Below are 20,673 nucleotides of genomic sequence, written 5' to 3'. Positions count from 1 at the left end.
CTAGATGCCAGAAATCACGAGGGGAGTTAGATCTTGAAAGGTTTTGACATTTTCTGTTAATGAAGGAGTTTTTGGCTAGTTGGAGAACAGACTTGGCATGGTTCCGGCCAGAAATATAAAGTGCATGAGATTCTGGTGATGGAAGGCTTAAGTACCTTTTGTGGGCCACCTCTCTATCATGTATAGCACGAGAACAAGCTGTGTTAAACCAAGGTTTAGAAGGTTTAGGACGAGAAAAAGAGTGAGGAATGTACGCCTCCATGCCAGACACTATCACCTCTGTTATGCGCTCAGCACACAAAGACGGGTCTCTGACACGGAAGCAGTAGTCATTCCAAGGAAAATCAGCAAAATACCTCCTCAGGTCCTCCCAACTAGCAGAGGCAAAACGCCAGAGGCACCTTCGCTTAGGGGGATCCTGAGGAGGGATTGGAGCGATAGTGTAGTGCTGGGAAATTAATTATGTATATTTCTACTTTTTTCCTAGGCTAAGACCCATGGAGTGTGCGGGGGTGACCAGAATCTCAGTACCATGTGACTAACCCCTCCCCTTCCCCTCCTCTCCTCAGTGTCCTTTTGTCCTTGCTTTCCCCCCCCCCCTCTCAGCGTCACTGTGTTGACCACTTCTATAACAAATTTACCCCGTGAATAAACGTAATTTCTCCTGCTTGGCCAGGTTATAGAGGCGAATTTTTCACCTAATCCCAGAGAATGGGGAGCCCTTAATACGATAAAATTAGTTCTATAATGGTAAGGTCTTAAACCAGCTCAAACAAATCCCAGATAATTACGCCGCGCCAATGAGGTTGACGAATCTGATAAATCTTCTCTGCTTCGCCTGCCTTGTTACCACTGTTGCTACGCAAGCCGGGAAGAGATACCAGACTTTGACTAATTCCCCAATTGATTTCAAAAGTCCATTGAATTAAACTTCTTAAAGTAACAACTATAAAGTAAACAGTAACTTAATTATTCATATTTTTCATCCCTGAACTCACAACCTAGTCGCTCCCCCCCTACTAAAAACAAAATTATAACTTAATAAATTTCCCCATTGGAAACCTTTATCCTTAGTTTCCCGCCGATTCCCTCACAAGCAAAGCCAGTCTCTCTCGGATTCTCCTCAGGTGAGCATGCGGTCTGATAATCTCCCCCTCCATTTCTTGTAATATTAAGTAAGTGTTTATTTAACAATAATTTACTAAAGCCAGTCTCTCTCGGATTCTCCTCAGACCCTCTTGGATTCCCCTCAGATATTCCTGTTGATAAACTATTTCTGAGTGGATAGATATTCGCATTTTTTCGTTCTGTTTTTGTTGGTTTTCTCCACGGGACTAGTGAAACCACCTGGTTCGAGATCACCGTGTGAGACTGTCCTCAGGTCTATACATACTTTTTGGGTATATATTTGTTATTTATTTATTTATTCTCTGGTCTCCCCCACAATTCAGTAGTCGCGAAACTATCTCCATCGTTGTTTTTATGTAATTGAAGAATACGCTATCATTTATTTTGTATTTCTGAATTATGTAACTGAAGAGTACGCTACCATTTATTTTGTATTTCTGAATTGCTTTCTTTTTATTATTATTATTTCGGATTATTCCATTATTTATTAAAAATCATAAAAGTGTCAGTATTTGTATTTCTCTTAATCCAGTGATAGGATTTGTAATTATTGTCTGCCACAAGGGAACATCACACCCCTTAGAGGGCACTAAAATAGGACAAGATAGAGATGTGAGATTGTGATCGGAGGAGCCCAACGGAGAAGAAAGGGTGACAGCATAAGCAAAAGGATTAGAGGTCAGGAAAAGGTCAAGAATGTTGGGCGTACCTCCAAGACGGTCAGGAATACGAGTAGGGTGTTGCACCAATTGCTCTAGGTCATGGAGGATAGCAAAGCTGTAGGCTAGTTCACCAGGATGGTCAGTGAAGGGAGAGGAAAGCCAAAGGTGGTGGTGAACATTGAAGTCTCCAAGAAAGGAGATCTCTGCAAAAGGGAAGAGGGTCAGAATGTGCTCCACTTTGGAAGTTAAGTAGTCTAAGAATTTCTTATTATCAGAGGAGTTAGGTGAGAGGTATACAGCACAGATAAATTTAGTATGAGAGTGACTCTGTAGTCGTAGCCAGATGGTGGAAAACTCGGAAGATTCAAGAGCGTGGGCACGAGAGCAGGTTAAGTCATTGCGCACATAGACGCAGCATTCAGTTTTGGATCGAAAATGAGGATAGAGAAAGTAGGAGGGAACAGAAAAGGGGCTACTGTCAGTTGCCTCAGACACCTGAGTTTCAGTGAGGAAAAGAAGATGAGGTTTAGAAGAGGAGTGGTGGTGTTCTACAGATTGAAAATTAGATCTTAGACCGCGAATGTTGCAGAAGTTAATGAAGAAAAAGTTGAGGGGGGTGTCAAGACACTTAGGGTTGTCGACAGAAAGGCAGTCCGACCTGGGGACATTAAAATTTAATGTCCCCAGGTCATCTGGGGAGGGGACCATAAATTTTATGGTCCCCTCCCCAGATGGGGACTCCGAGGCTGGTGTAGGAGTCGCCATGATGATTTTAAAATTTTTGAGTGAAGGGTGTGTGTGTTATTAGGTGCTTGTAGTTTTGTGTGGAGAAAGAGAGTTGTCTTTGGAGGGCAGGCTGTGACTGCCCCCTTGTGTTGTGAGACACAAAGGGAAATGTTCAGTGAGGTCACAGCTGGGTTTGATGATAAGTTCACAGCACCCCCTGAACAGTGCTTTAGACCTCACTGGGGGTAATTATCGTTTCGGCAGGTGTCTACTCCCTCCTTGTATATATATATATATATATATATATATATATATATATATATATATATATATATATATATAGGGTGGAGCTGTAAATGAAGGGCTTATTATTATATTATCACGTGGCATTACATAGATCTGGTTTAGAATCCTGTTGTGACCTTCACGTGTGTCACGGATTACCTGTCCCTCACCTCTCAATGGATGCCCGTAATACTCAGCCCGTCATTCATTATTTATTCATGGCGTCACTCACAAAACACTCGCTAACCGCCACACTCAACCTGTACAATTATCGCTAAGTGCTATAAGGCTTGTTTTGCTCCCGCTGCCGAGCTTAGTGGTGGCAACAGTAACTTGGCAACTCTTACAATACCTGAGATTATTATACACTGATGCCTGACAATGCTGTTCACGGTTTTCTCGGTCATTATCTCTCTCAGCTGCATGTCACTATTAATAATAAAGAATATGTTAATAAACTGTCAAATTCAAAATTACAGACTTTCTTAGCTTACAAAATTATGTTGAACTTTAATGAAATTGCAACTCTCAGCTTAGAATAATAACTTATCTTAAACTTTAATGAAATTCAAAATCTTAATCTTAAGCTCGAAAGAAATAATAAATTTTTGATCTCAACTTGCACAATTAACTGTAAATCATGAAGCACACATCTAAAGAACTTCAACACCACTACAGTATACTGATAAATGAATATTTCTGCTGCCTGACTCCATACAATTATTTCTCGTCATACTTCAAGATGTTGCAGAATAAAAACTCATGTTTGCTGTAAAATGTTCCCTGCAAGCCAGCATCTCTTAAACACAATCTAATATCTTACATAAATGCAGAGTAAGGGTTTGTGATACAGGTATTTAAGTGGCTTTAGAAATATACGAGAATGAAATAAACAAAATCTTCAAGGTACGAGTAAACAATCTAGTTAAGACGAGGAGTAACATGTTGATCATTAACTTAAGAAGGAAATAGGAAGAAACTGGTTTTTCCAAATAGTGTTAGATGACTGGAATAGACTCATTGATCACATCATTTGGTAAGTCAGGTTAATTTATGGACAGGGAAGATAGGTGGATATAGGTGTCTTGTTCCCTCATGTTCCAATAATAAAACGAGAATAAAATATGGATTGTTATGTATAACTGCATGTTCACTACTTAGATTCAACTATGCACTTTGCTATAATAAAAAAAAAAATCATCAGTAATTATTCATAAACTGCTCAAGCAAAATTAATTCTTACCAGCCAGGCTAAAAAAAACTGGTAAAAAAAAAAAAAAAAAAAAAAAAGAGGCACTTATACCCAAAAAATATAAAAACTCTCATCAATAAAACAGACTGTATTAATCCAAAAATACAAGAGTAAAATTAAGAGCAAAAATACACAACTTATGAGCAAATTAAAACATGGTCACGGTGGCTGAAGCAAAGCCAGCACTAACACCAGCAGCAGCAGCAGCAGCAGCAGCAGGTCACGCGAGTGTTGGTGCCGTGCCGAGCCTTGTGGCCCACGTCGTTGTGTGAAGGTACTGAATGCGTTCATGGACCACATGCAACTACTTAACGCTTGACTGTATTGTGCACTGGAGATCTAAGAGGAAGTAAATGACATCTCCTTCTACAGGCTGCAACTAAAGGCAACTGACATTCTTCATAGGCTGCAACTAAGGGGCATTTTAAATATGAGGTGCTGAGAGTAAAAGAGGTGAATTAGCCACTGAAGGGAAAGCACACCATCCACTGCCAGACATTTATGCTGACTGTGGAAGCCAAATCTGATGTGTCTCCTTTGCCAGCTCCTTTTCCTGATATAAGTGAACCGTCAGTCAGAGAGAAGAGCAGTGCAGTAATGGTTATAGACATGGAAAGTCAAGTAACCTTCAGGATTCATCACCACTGTGTTTTGTACCTTCCCTCAATCTTAGGTTCTCTCCCAAGTCTCCTTACAAAATCTGAAAACTGCTGGATTCTTAGCAGACCCAAAGACTTGAGATTAAATGGTACTAAACACAGGGGACATAAATGTGGAAACTTACTCGTCTTCTGACTGCATCTGAGGTTTGAGTCTCTCTGTGGCAACTTCACTCTTTCTATTCCGAGCGCCTCACGTCACAACTCAGGATTTGCTTGTGACCAGCGAATGTAAATAAAGATTTCTCATATAACTACAGCACCTCTATTTGTCTCCCATCGTCCCTCAACAGTAACTCCCTCTAGGCCTTACTATCACTACATGACACCACCCACTGGCACACCTTGGAACCCAAACTCCTTTCTTTTCAGTGCTACAAGATTTCAATCAAATTTAAACTAACACTACCACTCATAAACAACTGTGAGCTCTGGTGACAGTTGCTTCCTTTCTACCATCATCTACATCACAGTGACCAGCAGGTGTTGCATCACCCTGCACACTGGTGATCAACTCTTACTATGGACTTGACTAAACTAAAATGTCCAAGGCCTTAAATACTGACACTCCACCACAGCCCACACTGGAACACAGTACACTTGGCACATCAGTCCTGGCTGCCACACCTGCCACCTGCTGCCGTCCATGTCTTTCCCTGCACTGGGAGACACACAGAACGACAAGAAACTCAAACATTTGGTTCTCTCACAATCATTACTTTCCACAGTCGCAGCAATGATTAATTAGGTCCTCAAGGTAATTTTTCCTACTGATAGCATGGAATTCTTGTTTAATTATTGTTTTAATTATGAAAACATCCTTGAAAACCTTAATGAATCCTATAAGGTCTATTTTTAAAGGTCACTGAAATGATGAGTTAGGTTCTCATATGCTTGTCCCACTGATGGTGCACAATTTTTGTTAAACTATCAAGAGAGCCACAAAAACACCCTTGAAAACCTCAATGACTTCCATTACAGCCAGTGGAAAGTATTCAAGATGAGATGCCAAAACATTTGAAAATGTAGTCTTATTTTCAAATCAATTTCATGTTAATTTACTCATGAGCTTGCAATTTTTATCACAAAGAAAACTTAACTACAGAGAACTTGTACTAATCTCGTTTTGGTCAGAGAAGAATGTATGTTGGAATTCTAAGAGTGGCAGTGAAGTAAGATGAAATTTGATTAGTCAGTCAGCACAATCTAATGCTATGTTAGTTAAGGAACCATCACTTACAATCTTACAAAGGAGAGACAACAGTAAGCCCTCCTCCTTCTTCATTCATGTGCACTCATCCAGTCCACAAACTGACAAATCTTGCCAATCTTTCAAACACTAAAGTATAAATGCAGAAAACCTTACACTAGATGACAAAAAAAATATATTAACACTAAAAAAATAGCCATTAATGAATAAAACTTCACTAAACATTACAAAACATTGCTAAACTAACAAACCACTCTGCTGCATGTAACAGATAACAAGCACAAAGTACAGTTGCCCACACAGGTGATACATATTTCACAGAACAATTCAGGCAAAAAAAATCAACATTAGATCACAACTTCCACCTATCACATCCCAATTTCATCCTTGTGTTAGTGGAGGTCTTTATCAGCAACCTTGTGTCTCTTCTATGGCAGTTTGGTATGACAAGAGAATTAAACGTGGTTGTGAGAGGAAGCACAAGATGGCAATGTACAGTAGCTCCCAAAACTATCTTTAAAAAAATAGGAGGGTTACTTCTGACACAGTATACAATATTTGACATCTTAGGTGAGTTTGGTGGCAATGGTTAGCACACTACGGATGGCTGCTGTATATTGTGACCTGGGAAATATATCAGCACAGCATCACATCAAGCCATGCATACCAACCTTACCGATACGACACGTGACCAGACAGCAGGTTTCATATTGTTCGTCAGTTTTGGGAGTCACTGTGCTTGCTTTGCCTGCCCTCACCTTCCACAGAGTACACAGGCCAAGAGTGTAGTGGCAGGAATGTATCAGCTGCTACACTCCCCAGTCTCCACCTTATCTAGGAAGCACGCCTGGAGCATCTAAGTACCTCCTCTTCGTCCCAGGTTTCTTCTCAGTCTCCTAATCCATCACAATTACATCCTAATAATAAGTACTAATTCAAATGTGATTTATACTCTTGCACTCTTAACATTATTGTCACATCTCTGTGTTTGATTTCACTAACCTTACAATTGGCACCAGTGATATTATTATTAACTGCACAGACTGATGAACTGAACCTAGTAAAATGCCTCTAACTCATGCAGCAGGGGTAACTTACGTACTAGATGCAGTTACAAGGAATCTTAACTTATTACACTTGTTATTTTTAAAACCCTTGTACTCTACACCTGCCCCACCACCCTCACCACCTACACCACCCTCCACCACCTGGCAAAAGTCACAGAAAGTAACACTCAGGTGGCAAAGGGCAAGTCAGGGTGTTAACCTTTCAAATCAGCTACCCTTAATAAATCTCTGAAGAAAAATATCAAAAACTTGTTTCATGGAGATTTAAAAATATGTTTTAAATATCCAGCTTACAACAGTTCTTAGTTATCAGAACACCATCAACCTACAACAATATAAAGCCTAAACGACTTGTGAGTGCCATAAAAAACAAGGAAAATGCAACACTTCCTTAGGAAAATAGTAACATGACGTGCCAGTAGTTGTGGGGAGACTATGGTAATGTTAAGCTCATTAAAAAGGCTGCCAGGAATGTTGCTCTGGCTAGCTGGCCAAAAATACTAGTTCATTAGAAGAGAAAAATAGAAATATAAGATCAGAATAATGTTGCCAATCTGTAAGCTCACAAATTTGGCTGTCAGGAATGCAACTTTGAATAACTGGCAGAAAAAGTAGCTTATCAAAAATGAAAAATAGGAATACTGAGTCAGTATAATATTGTAATTTGAATTCCTTCCAGAAAAGTAGCGTATTAGAAATAAAAAAAAACAGGATAATTGAGTCCGTATAATATTGTCAATCTGTTAAGCCCATCAGCCAGAGTATCAAAGATGTGATTTTGAATTATTGGCCAAAAACTGGCTTATTAGAGGAGAAAACCAGAAAAATGAGGTGAAGATAATGTTGACAATCCTTCAACCTTATAAATTTGGCAGCCAGGAATGTGACAACAACAAAAAAAAAAAAAAAACTGGCTTGACGGAGGAAGACATTACAAAGAGGGAGGCCAGGATAAAGCCATCACTCTGTTCAGCTTATGTGTTAGGTTACAAGGAATGCTGACTTAAAAAAACCTGCCTGTTAGGAGAGGAAGCAAGAAAAAGGAGGCCAGGATAATGCTATCACTCTTAAGCACGATAATAACTACGAGGAATGCTGACTTGCAAAACTGGCTTGTTGGATGAGAAAACCACAAACATGAAGTCAGGATCACGCCACCAATCTGCTCTCTTAACATTTAGCCAAGGAAGTCTGTCCTCACACTAACAGCAGCACTAAATATTATGCCGACAGTCCTCTGCTGCATTACCGTTAGTGTCAGCCAACGACCACTGAAAGGAGGTAGCACAGCCAGCATATCTGAACAACAACACAGCTTCAGTGAGTGTTCTTCATGCAGTGAAAGAACCTTAAATATGCTTTGCTGCCACACAACACTAGGACACTACAGCACCATGCCTCCTGAACACCAGCCAACAGCATGAGGACCTGACGTTACCAAGCCAGGGGGAGGGAAAATGGAGATAGCAATACCAGTTCTATTTCTCCCATTTCAACTTTTGATTTAATTAATTTTATACAGTGAGGAATACCAACAGCCTCTTGAACACCAGAAGGCAGCACAAACACCCGACAAGCTGAGACAAAATAGAGGAAAAGAGCAAGATGTTTGGTTCTATTTCTCCAATACTAATGTTTTGATTTATTTTACCGTGAGCAACACCAACAGCCTTCTGAACACCACGTGGAAGCTCCAACACTTGACAAGCCTGAGAGAAAACAGAGCAAGAGAGCGAGACATTTGGTTCTTTTCTCCCATACTAACATTTTAACTCCTTTTGTGTGGTGAGCAACAGCAACAGCCTTCTGAACTGGTAAGCCTGAGAGAAAATGAAGCTAGAGAGCAAGACCATTCTATTAAAGTACTCAACACTAGTTTCCTTCTACCTTTTGATTTTGGTCTGTTTATACAATGAGCAACAGCACTGGCCACCTTAACCTGACATGCCAAGCTGGGGGCAGATAGACAGATAGACAGAGAAAGAGAGCTGGGTCAATGGTTCTGTTATAATGTACTCTTTGTCATTTCCTTCCAGTTTTGCTTTTGATTCTGGCATCTTCATGTTTTACAGGTTGAATGGCTTCCTAAAAAACAAGGTTGATTTTTTAACTTAACATATGCTAATGTGTTTATATAACTTTGTCTTGAATGCACACAGTTATTGGTTAAAACTAGCAAAAAAGACAATTAGGATTCCATAGACCAAAGTATGGACCTGTATTTTGAAATGCTTTCTCCTCTCATCAAGACTGTCTTCAGAGGCCACACAGATAATAGGTCAAGTTCTCATGGGTGTTTTTCATGCTGGTAATCTGGAACTCTTATTAAACTATCCCTGTTATCATGAAAGCAGCCTTGAAAATTCTAATAACTCTCTTGGGGACCATTTTCAAAAGTCACATGATTAATCACACTTTCATGGGTGTTTTTCACATTCATGATGCACAACACTTATTAAACTGCCATCAAGATCATGAAAACATCCTTAAAAATCCTATTAATTTCCATAACAACAAGATAAACAATCACCACAATCATAAAAACACCCTTCAGGATCCTAATAATTTCCACTACAGCCTGCCAAGTTATCACCGGAATCATGAAAGCACCCCTCGAGACCCAAATACCTCCCACTAGGGCCTGGTATACAATAAAATCCTAAAAAACACCCTTGAAAACATGAACAGCATCCACTGCAGCCTGTTCCAAGTAGCCAAGATGAGAGACTGAAACCTTTGCAAACACGGCCCTCGTATATCAACTAGTGTGTGCAAGTGCCAGCGGGGATGAAGGCCTAGTGGCTCTCCTCATCAAGCTTGCAGTCCCAGCGGTGGTGAACCTCGGGGGTGAAGTTAACAATGCGAACGTGAGTGGCTTGAAACTTCTCCCTCTTGGGGGGGATGGGACAGAGACGGTATGTGACTTCATCGCCCTCCTGTGGCACATACTCTCCCTCGATGCTGCAGGGAAGGCACAGGGTAAATGGGTGAGATGGTGAGAGGAAAGGGGTGAGGATGAGATGGGGTATGGGAAAAGTGGTGATGGATTCAAGAAAGTAGTGTAATGGGCTAGTTATGGGAACAAGGGAAAGAGTGTCACAATAAATATCTATCTATATAACAGGCTAATATCATCCATAAATACAGGTGGCTGAACACATATGTCTTGTCTCACTATGGGAATAAAAATACAAGTAAGAAGGGTTTGTAGTTCACCCAAGTCTCTTTTTTGCTGTACTTTAAGACAGAGAATACAGTGGCAGTATTCCTTTAAACCAGTGATTTTCAAGCAGTGAGAGCGGCACACCAGGCAAATGTCATGTGTCGTGGCTTAATGACATGGAACTGGACTGTGAATTTGTTATACCCCTATTTATGGAGGCATACCACACTCTATGGAGGATATGGTGATCCTTACTCCTCTGGGCACGTTTAGTTCTATTTCTCCAATACTAATGTTTTGATTTAATTTATTTTACTGTGAGCAATACCAACAGCCTTCTGAACACCACGTGGCAGCTCCAACACTTGACAAGCACGACAGAAAACAGAGCAAGAGAGCGAGACATTCGGTTCTTGGGATGCTGTGAGAGGAAAAGTTAGAAGCCCACTGCTCATCAGAGAAAGAGAGGGAGATGGAAGAATGAAAGAGAGACAAGACACTACTGTATATTTAATGAAGGAAAATGAAAGATGTAGAGTATCTAGTCATTAAGAGAGAAGACTTACTACAGAGACAGAGAGCTTATGAATAAAACTCACTCAGAGATGTGGAGAAAGAGGTCCTCACTACCATCGTCAGGAATAATGAAGCCGTGACCTTTGGCTCGGCAGAAGAACTTCACCTTGCCCTTCACCTCTGGGTTGCTGATGGCTATGTCACTCCTGCAGGGATACAAATAACAATGACAATCTTACTTTTCTTCTATTCATCCATAATATCTTTAGAATCTCTACCTACAGCTATTTCTCCTTTAAAGTGATATGTAGGAACTTGTAGGCATCATGTAGACAGATATTAGTTAGCTCAGTTACAGGTTACAGTGACAAGGAAGAGAAGGATGGCAGGGCTTACGTGGACTTGGTGCGGGTGCGACGGGTGACGATGGGTGACGGGATGAACAGCAGCCGCCTGTTGGGGCTGTCTGGGGTGTTGCTGCCTGGGGTGGACATCTCTGCATGGGGAACGTGATAGGGCAGGAAAGAGAAAATCATCATCAGCACTTGGTTTCAGTTCATTGCTTCTCTTCACAACTAAATGATAATGACTAGAGCTTTTTTTTTTTTTCTTTTTTGCTTATATGTGAAAAGGACAAGGTTTACAAAAAAGTAGCAAATAAAGAAGCCCGCTGAGAGTGCCAGTCCCTAAAGAGAGGTCAAAACAGGTCATCGACAATGGGGAATAAGTATCTTGTAATGAATCAGTGTGTCTGGCAGTCAGGTGTTCCTTACTTTGCTGCTGTGGACATCTACACACAGCCACACTGACTGCTGTGTTGGCCTTGACTGTCCTCCCACCGGACAAGGCACTGACTGCTGGCTAACCTAACTGTTGTGCCTGCGACCTTTATAGCAGCCCCATGTCTCCACAAAAACTCTTAGCCTTGTCTGTACCCACACACTCCCCACCAGATAGGAAAAACTGCACCAGCTAACCTAGAAAACACATCATGAATAAGAATTACATGGTGAAGGGTAATTATTTAATGTATTGATCTATTATAATCAAGCTGATACTAAAAAGAAAGAGTAATAATGCCTGCAAAAAAAGCATTATAATTAGTAACTTGTAGAGTCAAATAATTAGGTTCAATTGTATAGTTAAGAGTGATATAGAAGATATTGATCCAAAGTAAGTTGTCAAGCTGAAAGTACAAAAAAAAAAAAATAAAATAAAATAAATAAATAAATAAAATAAAATAAAAATAATTGTAATAATGCTTGAAAAAAATAATAATAATGTACAGAAATATAGTGCTTATAATAATCACTGACAATATTCAAGTCAAGCAACCTATGCAACTAAAAATCGATGACGGTATGTAACTAAACGGAAAATATATTAATAAAAAAATAAAATAAAAAGAAATAAAAGCAACAATTCCCAGTATATTACAAGAGTCTTTGATAAGGTTGAATTATTGAACTTTAGTATATAATTACCACCGTAAGTAACTACATAGTGACTACGAACAATTATATTTGTCATGACCTTGAGATGCGTGACGGTCAGCTGATGCACGTAAACAACTGACCTTCTGACCTGACCTGACCTTACCTAAGCAACACAGTACACACGAACAATGCAGCAACTCTAATAACCCTTCAAATCACACGAGAAAATAAAAAGAACTGAAAAAATACTGATGAAAAAACACAACACCGCGTCTGTACTAGTACTTAAAAAATACATCATAGTTTTCGTTATATTCACTGTACTTATTTATGTTTATTTAGCTTCGCATACTTTATTGGTGCTACATTTTCAACTGGACTCACCTACAAGTGTTAACGAGGCGAGGTAAAGGTGCAGAGGCGAATCACGTACTCACTTACAATGATGTCTCAAGCAACTGAAGGAAGGAGTTGCCACTGCTCCCAAAATATTGACATCAGTTGCCAGGGAGACATATCAAGCCTATATTTATATTTTGAGGATATTTGGTTTTCTTTAATTATATGTATGTTGTTTACTTACAAAAAAATATGATAGGAGTTCCCCGCTCGAAAAATACCATATTTATCTATATAAGAGCATGTGTTTTTCTTTAATATTCGGTTAATGAAAATGTAAATTATGCATACATTTAAAATACATAAAATATGCAGATTTCTAATACTTCTCACTATAGTAAAATGTGAAGACCTAACTTGACTTGGTAGGGTCGTTGAACTGTATTTTATTATTTTTCTTCAGTATATCTTTTTTTTTTATTATTATTTCTGGGTGGATATGTTTCTAATGAATCTTGTGCCCATTTCATCCCTATTTTTGCGCCCTAGACCGCTTTCCTTGTGTACAAAGATAAATTTCGACAAAAATCCATTAAATTATTTGAAAGAAACACCGAAATACATTTTTGGGGGGAACAGCCGTGTAGCATTCGCCACCCCCCCTCCCCCTTTATTTTCTTAGCCATTTTCTGTGCCTGCCTTATGTTTATTCGCACACACAACTTTCTATACATGGCTGGAAAGCCTTTTCTTGAAGCAAGTTAAGAAATTCTCCCTTTTGTGTCATCTTGTGTAAACATAAACTATCACATATTCTTTCTCGTTTTGTTCCGATCCCTACGTCATTACAGGTAATCACAAGGAAAAAAGCTTGATTTTAGAAAAACAAGTTCCGCATTTATTCCCTCCTTACGTAATACGATGAAGTTGTTACGTATTTATCAAGGTTTTCCCTCAAGTTTCAACATCATACACGCGGGGAAAAAACTGAAATGTGCTTTGAAGGAGGAAGTTGAGCTCTTTCTCCTTACGTGCCTAACAGATGAATCGTATTACGCAATCGCCGTGGTTTGCTCTCCACATGTCCAAACAGTCTCGGGGAAACACAGCGGAATGCAACCCAGAAAAACCACATGTTATCTAACACGTAACGGAAACCGGCGCGGCCGTGAGCTTACAAGAGACGAGATTCTCTTTATTCGCCTGCCCTATCTTTTCTTATATCATTAATTAAGCAACTTTCTCGGTAAAACTTGAAGTTGATATTATTTAGAGGCTCCTACACACGTACACGCACTCTTATTATACCCACTTTTCCTTCTTTTCTTTCTACTTGTCACGTATGCTACTTGGAGAGAGAGAGAGAGAGAGAGAGAGAGAGAGAGAGAGAGAGAGAGAGGCAAAATTAATCTTTTTTTTCTGTGGCCATGCAAGCGTTTTATTACTACAAGAAATGACCATATCAGTAAAGGCCTGACACACAAGCTGGGTGGGAGTATAACACTATAACGCATATTGAAGACTGTGGCTGCCCTGCGTGAAGGTGAATGTATACAAAGCGCGCGAGGCCAAGGATGACAAACTTAATCTGAAACGCTGCCCTTTCATCTGGATTACGATACTTTCTAAGGCCACAAAAATTAGTAATCTGGTTCATGATGCAAAAATATAAAATAAAATAAAATAAAATAAAATAAAATAAAATAAAATAAAATATCACTGAAATCATGAATACACCATTGAAAACTCACATAATTTTTCACAAGGACAGATTTCAAAGCCCACAGAGATAATAAGGAAGGTTCTCGAATGTATTTGCTTGCTGATCATGTAGTCAATATTTAACTATTACTGGAATCATGACATCATACTTTTAAAACCCCATGCAACTTTCACAACAGCCTGCTAAACACTGCCAATTAGATTCATGCTTCTGTTCATTAACCTGTGATTCTGTGCACAATAGTTCACATAAAAATTGATTCCAAAACTGACAATTTCAAACTAAAACTAATCTTACACTTTGATGAAGGAATAAAAAAAATATATATAATGAAATAGATAACTAGAAAAAAGAATAAATAAATAAAATAAACAAATAAAAATTAAGCCCTGCAATTCTGTACACACTTACCAATACATATATTCACCCCCAAAATTGAGATCTTAACTCTGAACTGCAACTCAAATTTTTCTTTTACTTAGAAACAAGAAATGTAACTGCTTATTGACACAAACTGAGATTCTGAAATGGATAATTGCCTTGTACATTTAAGGTTATGGCTACATAAATTTACAGTGCATTACAATCACATAGCTTAAGACTTACTATGGTTACTGCACCTCACATAATTAAACTCAATTCTTCAACATGCACAATAATACATAAGGTTACCAATCACTTCTTACTTCACCTAAACTTAACTACTTCTTCACTCTCTTACTCTGCCTGACCAGTTTCCTTTTGTTCTTTGGAATATTTTCTTTTACTTTTTTCACAGGTGCCTCCTTCACCCCTGGACTCACTGAGGCAGCTCTCTTTCTCTTCTTCTCGGTGTCCTTTAACTTACGGCTGTGTTTCTTCCGCACGTGAGCTTCGAGGTTCTGGCGGAAAGGGTTGCGGAAGTCACAGGAGGAGCAGTGGAAGTGCTCCTGTCCGTTGTGCTGCCGCCGGTGAAGGAGCAGAGAGAAGGCGCTGGGCAGACTCAAGTGACATGTTGGGCATTTGTGGTTCTCCTTCCTCCTGGCTTTTGTGTTTTTCTCCGACAAAGGAAGTTCTTGGGATGGGACCTGTGTAAGGAGGAAGTGGTGAGGCTGGACACCTGTGAATCGTGCAGTCTCTGTGCCTCATCTATTTGTATTGACCTGTTTGTGTTTTGGCAGGACTGAGTCAAGCTTGTTGAGTTGTGTGTGTGTGTGTGTGTGTGTGTGTGTGTGTGTGTGTGTGTGTGTGTGTGTGTGTGTGTGTGTGTGTGTGTGTGTGTGTGTGTGTGTGTGTGTGTGTATGCAAGATTTCTGCATTCTTGTTATATTTAAGTGTTCTTTCACAATTTCCTCAATACAATTTAACGTATGCATGTGTATGAAAAAAGTTTGATCAGCAAAATATACACTGGGAAAGGAGCGAACAGATACTCACAGTGAGGCAAGGCAGATCTTCATCGCTGTCAAGTTGTGACTGTCCCACACTGCTGCAGGGGGATGAAGGTAGTTGTTGTTTCTCTGCCACACTGCTGCTGTGACCAGGAGATGCCTGCTGCTCCTGCTCCACACTGCTGCTGAGACCTGTAGGCACCTCTTCTTTGTCACTGTCAAGCTGTCCCTGCCCCACACTGCTGCAGGGGGATGAAGGCAGCTGTTGTTTCTCTGCCACACTGCTGCTGGGGCCTGAAGACAGCCATTCCTTACCACCACCAGGCTGTCCCTGCCCCACACTGATGCTGTGGTCTGAAGACAGCCCTCTCTCATGGCCACCAGACTGTTCCTGCCCCACACTGCTGCTGGGGCCTGAAGGCAGCAATTCCTCACCACCACCAGGTTGTTCCTGCCCCACACTGCTGCTGGGGGCTGAAGGCAGCAATTCCTCACCACCACCAGGTTGTTCCTGCCCCACACTGCTGCTGGGGCCTGAAGGCAGCAATTCCTCACCACCACCAGGTTGTTCCTGCCCCACACTGTTGCTGGGGCCTGAAGGAAGCCCTCCCTCATGGCCACCATGCTGTCCCTGCCCCACATTACTGGTGGGGCCTGAAGGCAGCCCTCCCTCATGGCCATCAAGCTGTTCCTGTCCCACACTACTGGTGGGGCCTGGCTGGCTGGGAACAGTGACCAAGGTGTCACTGTCCTGCACATCCTCATTGTTGATAAAGCTCTCAAAGCTTGAACTCCCCACATTGCTGCCAAAACTTAATCTCGAGGAACTATAATCTTTCTCCGCAGCCGAGCCTTGTTCCTCAGTGTCTAACTGCATGTGCTGCTGTGGTGTTGCTGCAGCACTACTCTCGACAGCAGCTGGCTCTTGGGACTGTGCTGTGGCAGTGTTCACTGTGGCAAAGCAGTCTGGCAGCGTCACTCCTCCCTCAATGATGTCAAAAGTGTTGTCATTAAGCTCCATGACCAAATTCGTCCCCAAAATTTCAATAGGAGTGTTGTTTAAGGTGAGCACATCTGCATCTACAGCTGGAATACTGACATGTGCATCCTTCCTAGGCCGGCCTCTCTTTCCCCTCTGGACCCCTGCTGGCATCACTGTCTCAGCGCCTTCTTGCAGGGGAAGGCCTCTGCCAAATCCTCCAGTGCTTCCTCTACCCCTCCCACGGTGAAGCTTCTGATGGCCTTGTGGGGTGCCTGGGAGGGTCCTGAGTGGTTGTGGTAGTTGCAGGGTGCGTTTGGTGTGTTGCTGATTTTGGGTGTGTTGTGAGGCCTGTGGAGTGTGTTGCACGGCCTGTGAGTATACCTGACTGTGCCTTGAGTTATGTGGAGTGTATTGGGTGTGTTGTGAGAGTCTCTGAGTGTGTTGGGTGTGTTGTGAGGGTCCCTGAGTGTGTTCAGTATGTTGTGATAGCTGTGGAGTGTGTTGTGAGAGTTGCAGAGTGTGTTGTGTGTGTTGTGAGAGCTGTGGAGTGTGTTGGGTGTGCTGTGAGGACCTCTGAGTGTGTTGTGAGAGCTGTGGAGTGTGTTGTGTGTATTGTGAGAGCTGAGGAGTGTGTTGGGTGTGCTGTGAGGGCCTCTGCAGCTTTGGTATTCTTCCCTGATACACAAATTTTGAGTTCTTTTCTGCTTCTGGCGGTTTGTATCTCACTTCTTGCCCACCCAGCATCATTCCACCCCTGGCAATGGAAGTAGGTCCTCCACCTGGCCTTAATCCGCTTGATCTTCCATATGGTGTCACTCCACCTAATCCTCCACCTTGTCTTGCTCCACCCACCCCCTCACACAGTCTCTCTCCTCGCAGGCCCTGATGAGACAGCATTCCATCACTGCCATGTCTTGCCCCATTCCCATCCTGTACTATTTTCCTAGAGGGCACCACACCCCTTCCTGCACCCCTGCCGAGCCTTTGAGATGGATAGATGGGTGTGTTTAAATGTGGAGGACCCATGGTGGAGTGTCTTTGGGGTGGAGCAGTTGTCTTAAAATGTGCTAACAATTCTGGTTCCTCTTCTGTGGTGGTGGTGGTGATAGTGTTGTTGTTGTTGTTGTTGTTGTTGTTGTTGTTGTTGTTGTTGTTGTTGGTGGTGGTGGTGGATACAGGTTTTATTGAGATGCAGCCACTGGAGATGAGGTGTGCAGGCAAGTTAATGAGGGCACCCTGACCTGATATGGTGGTGCCAAAGGTGCTGAGCTTCTTGGCCAAGGAGTCTTTGTAAAGTCTGAATTCCTTCTCATTGTCCACTCTTTCATCAACAGCACAGGAGTCGTCCCCTGTTTCCTTTTTGCACCGGCATCTGCAGCAGCACCGTTCCTCATCCTGCCGTGGTGCTGGAGTCAACTTGTCCTCCGTGGCCTGACTCCCACCTGCCAGCACATCACGAGGAACTGCCTGACTCTTGCACGTTATCAACAAGTTAGGAAGCTTCGTCAGACATTTCAAAATCTCTTTCAGCTCAGGGTCACTGTGCAAGTCCTGCTGCTGTGGTGGCTGCCCTGGGCTGGCCCTGTCCTCCTTTGCCAGCAGTCTTTCCTCCAGGGAGCGCAGCGCCGGCGTGTCAAAGCAGGTCATGCCCAGCTGCCGGGCAACACCCAGGAAGCTGCACAGCTGGCTCTTCCTGATGGAATTTGTGTTCCTGTACATGCAGTTAACAAGGCTGGTCACCACCTCCACGTCGTCGGTGGGCGCACGGAACACCCGAAGTGTGGCTCGGCCAAAAGCTTCGGCCAGAGTCTTGCTGAACGTGCCCACCACCCATGAGTGCACCGGCAGCACCATGCCATTTGTCACAATGGCAGAGTCTGTGTACTTCTCCTGCAAGGGAAGAGGCAGGTGGCTGTGCAAGTACCTTTCATCACAGGAGCTTTCAAGACACTCCTGCAATTCCAGATGGCTTTTTTTTTTTTATGTGAGAGGTATTGGCCAAGAGCAACAACAAAAATAGATAAATAAATAAATAAATAAGTAAATAAAATAAAATAAATAAATAAAAAATAATTAATTAAATTAAATTAAATTAAATTAAATCCACTTGCATGTGAGTCCCCAATACAAAATAAAAACAGTCATAGAATATTGGAGGATAAATGCCTTGAAGCCTCCCTCCTGGAAGAGTTCAAGTCACAGGAAGTCCAGAAGCAGGCAGGGAGTTCCAGAGTTTGCTATAAAAAGCCCCAAATGACCGAGTTTTTTTTTTATCCATTTTTTTTTATGGAGAGCTCTACTCTATTCTTTAAGGACTGGCACCTAAGTGGGCTTTTCTTTTCTTTTCTTTCTTACTTTTCTTTTCCTTTTTCTTTAGTCTGGCCAGTGACCATTGTACATTTAAAAAGGGACTGTTTTCAAATGCCACAGAGATGATCAGTCAAGTTCTCGTAGGTGTGTCAAAATGGCTTTGGAAAATTCCCCCCCCTTTCACTAGAATCCCCCAAGCCACATCCCCAAATATATTAAACCATCACTAATTTCACAACAAACATTCCAAACACAACACTCAAGAAAACACCCTTGAAAATTTGTTACGCTACTATTAAAACCATGAAAATATTTGAAAACGTTAAACCTTCATTATAAACACAAAACCACAAAAAGAACTGGTTAAACAGTCACAAGAAATTGGATAACACTTCAAAACTTGTTAAACATCACCACCATTAAGAAAATACCCTTGAAGATCATTAACACCCACTAGAGCTTGTTAAACCATCACTGGAACCATGAAAACACCCTTGAAAACCCAGCAACACTCATTAGAACCTGTTAACCTACCAATGGAACCATGAAAGCTCCAAAACTGTCACTAGAACCATGAAAACCCCAATAAGATGCATTAGAACCTGTTAAACAACCACTGGAACCATGATAACACCCTAATAAGACCCAGTTGAGCTTGAAATAAGTAAAAAAACACAGCAATACTCAATACAGGCCCTTGCACATACAGGTAAGTTGATATAGTAGAGAAATAGTCTTACACCAAGGTTCCTAATTGCATCAACTATTTTCCCGTGGCTGTAGGAGGAGGAGATGTGAACAAGAGGTGGCCCTTCTTGATCTTTAATAATCTTGACTTCTAAAGGGTTCTCCTCCTCTTCCTTAGTCCTTGTGTCTCCTCCACCCTCCATACCCCAGCGAGGCTTCTGCCCTGAAATATTGTTAGGGTGAGTGGATGAATGGACTCAGCAATCAGGTTGTTAGTGAAGAGTCGTTAGGGAGCTCTGAGAGTAGACGGATTTTGGATGGAAATGATGGGTGATTAAGGAGGCTGGGTGATGCTGGTGTGTAATAATAATAATAATAATAATAATAATAATAATAATAATAATAATAATAATAATAATAATAATAATAATAACAATAATAATTGGTTTCTTAATCTCGAGGTATTACAGCTGAAAATCTACATGTTATATATTGACTTAATTATTACATATGTACTACTAATTAAGTGTACAATTAATACTAAGGACTAATACTAGGACTGGGATGATCAGGCCTCCATGTTTGTATTTATTTATTTATTTATTTTTGAGAGGGCCACTGGCTAAAGGAAAAAAAAAAAGTCAGAGAGAGAGAGAGAGAGAGAGGGCGCAGGACGTGTCGAAACCTCCCTCTTGAACGAATTCGTCAGAGGAAGCAGGAAATACAGAAACAGGCAGGGAGTTCTAGAGTTTACCAGGGAAAGAGATGAATGGTTGAGAATACTGGTTAACTCTTGCAGTATAGAAAAGAGTTGGAATGAGAGGAAGAAGAATGTCTTGTGAGCGAGGCCACGGGAGGGGAGGCATGCAGTTAGCAAGGTCAGAGGAGCAGTTAGCGTGAATATAGCGGTGGAAGACAGCAAGAGATGCAACGATGCGATGAGAGAGAGAGAGAGAGAGAGAGAGAGAGAGAGAGAGAGAGAGAGAGAGAGAGAGAGAGAGAGAGAGAGAGAGAGAGAGAGAGAGAGAGAGAGAGAGAGAGCCTTACCTGGTGACTGAACGAGAATTACCACAGGACACAATCTTTAAAAAGTCCTTCAGCCCTCGTGACATCCGCCATCTTGGTTTTGTACATTCAAGATAGGTAGAATTAGCCGAC

General features: G+C 41.4%; 1 protein-coding gene across 1 annotated transcript; it reads right to left on the bottom strand.

Annotated features, from left to right (window-relative positions):
- Positions 1-4,126: 4,126 nt before the first annotated feature.
- Positions 4,127-20,673, bottom strand: LOC135092040 (uncharacterized). Its single transcript, XM_063990190.1, has 7 exons — positions 20,563-20,673; positions 19,569-19,738; positions 15,583-18,408; positions 15,014-15,233; positions 11,065-11,164; positions 10,752-10,874; positions 4,127-9,950 (listed from the first exon to the last, which is right to left on the bottom strand). The coding sequence occupies exons 2-7, from the start codon at positions 19,716-19,718 to the stop codon at positions 9,785-9,787; spliced, it is 3,585 nt and encodes a 1,194-aa protein (XP_063846260.1). The 5' UTR covers positions 19,719-19,738; positions 20,563-20,673; the 3' UTR covers positions 4,127-9,784.

Source organism: Scylla paramamosain, chromosome 39, assembly GCF_035594125.1.
Source record: "Scylla paramamosain isolate STU-SP2022 chromosome 39, ASM3559412v1, whole genome shotgun sequence".
Lineage (NCBI taxonomy): Eukaryota > Metazoa > Arthropoda > Malacostraca > Decapoda > Portunidae > Scylla > Scylla paramamosain.
Note: the sequence above shows the minus strand (reverse complement) of the source record. Positions and strands in the feature narration are given on the sequence as shown.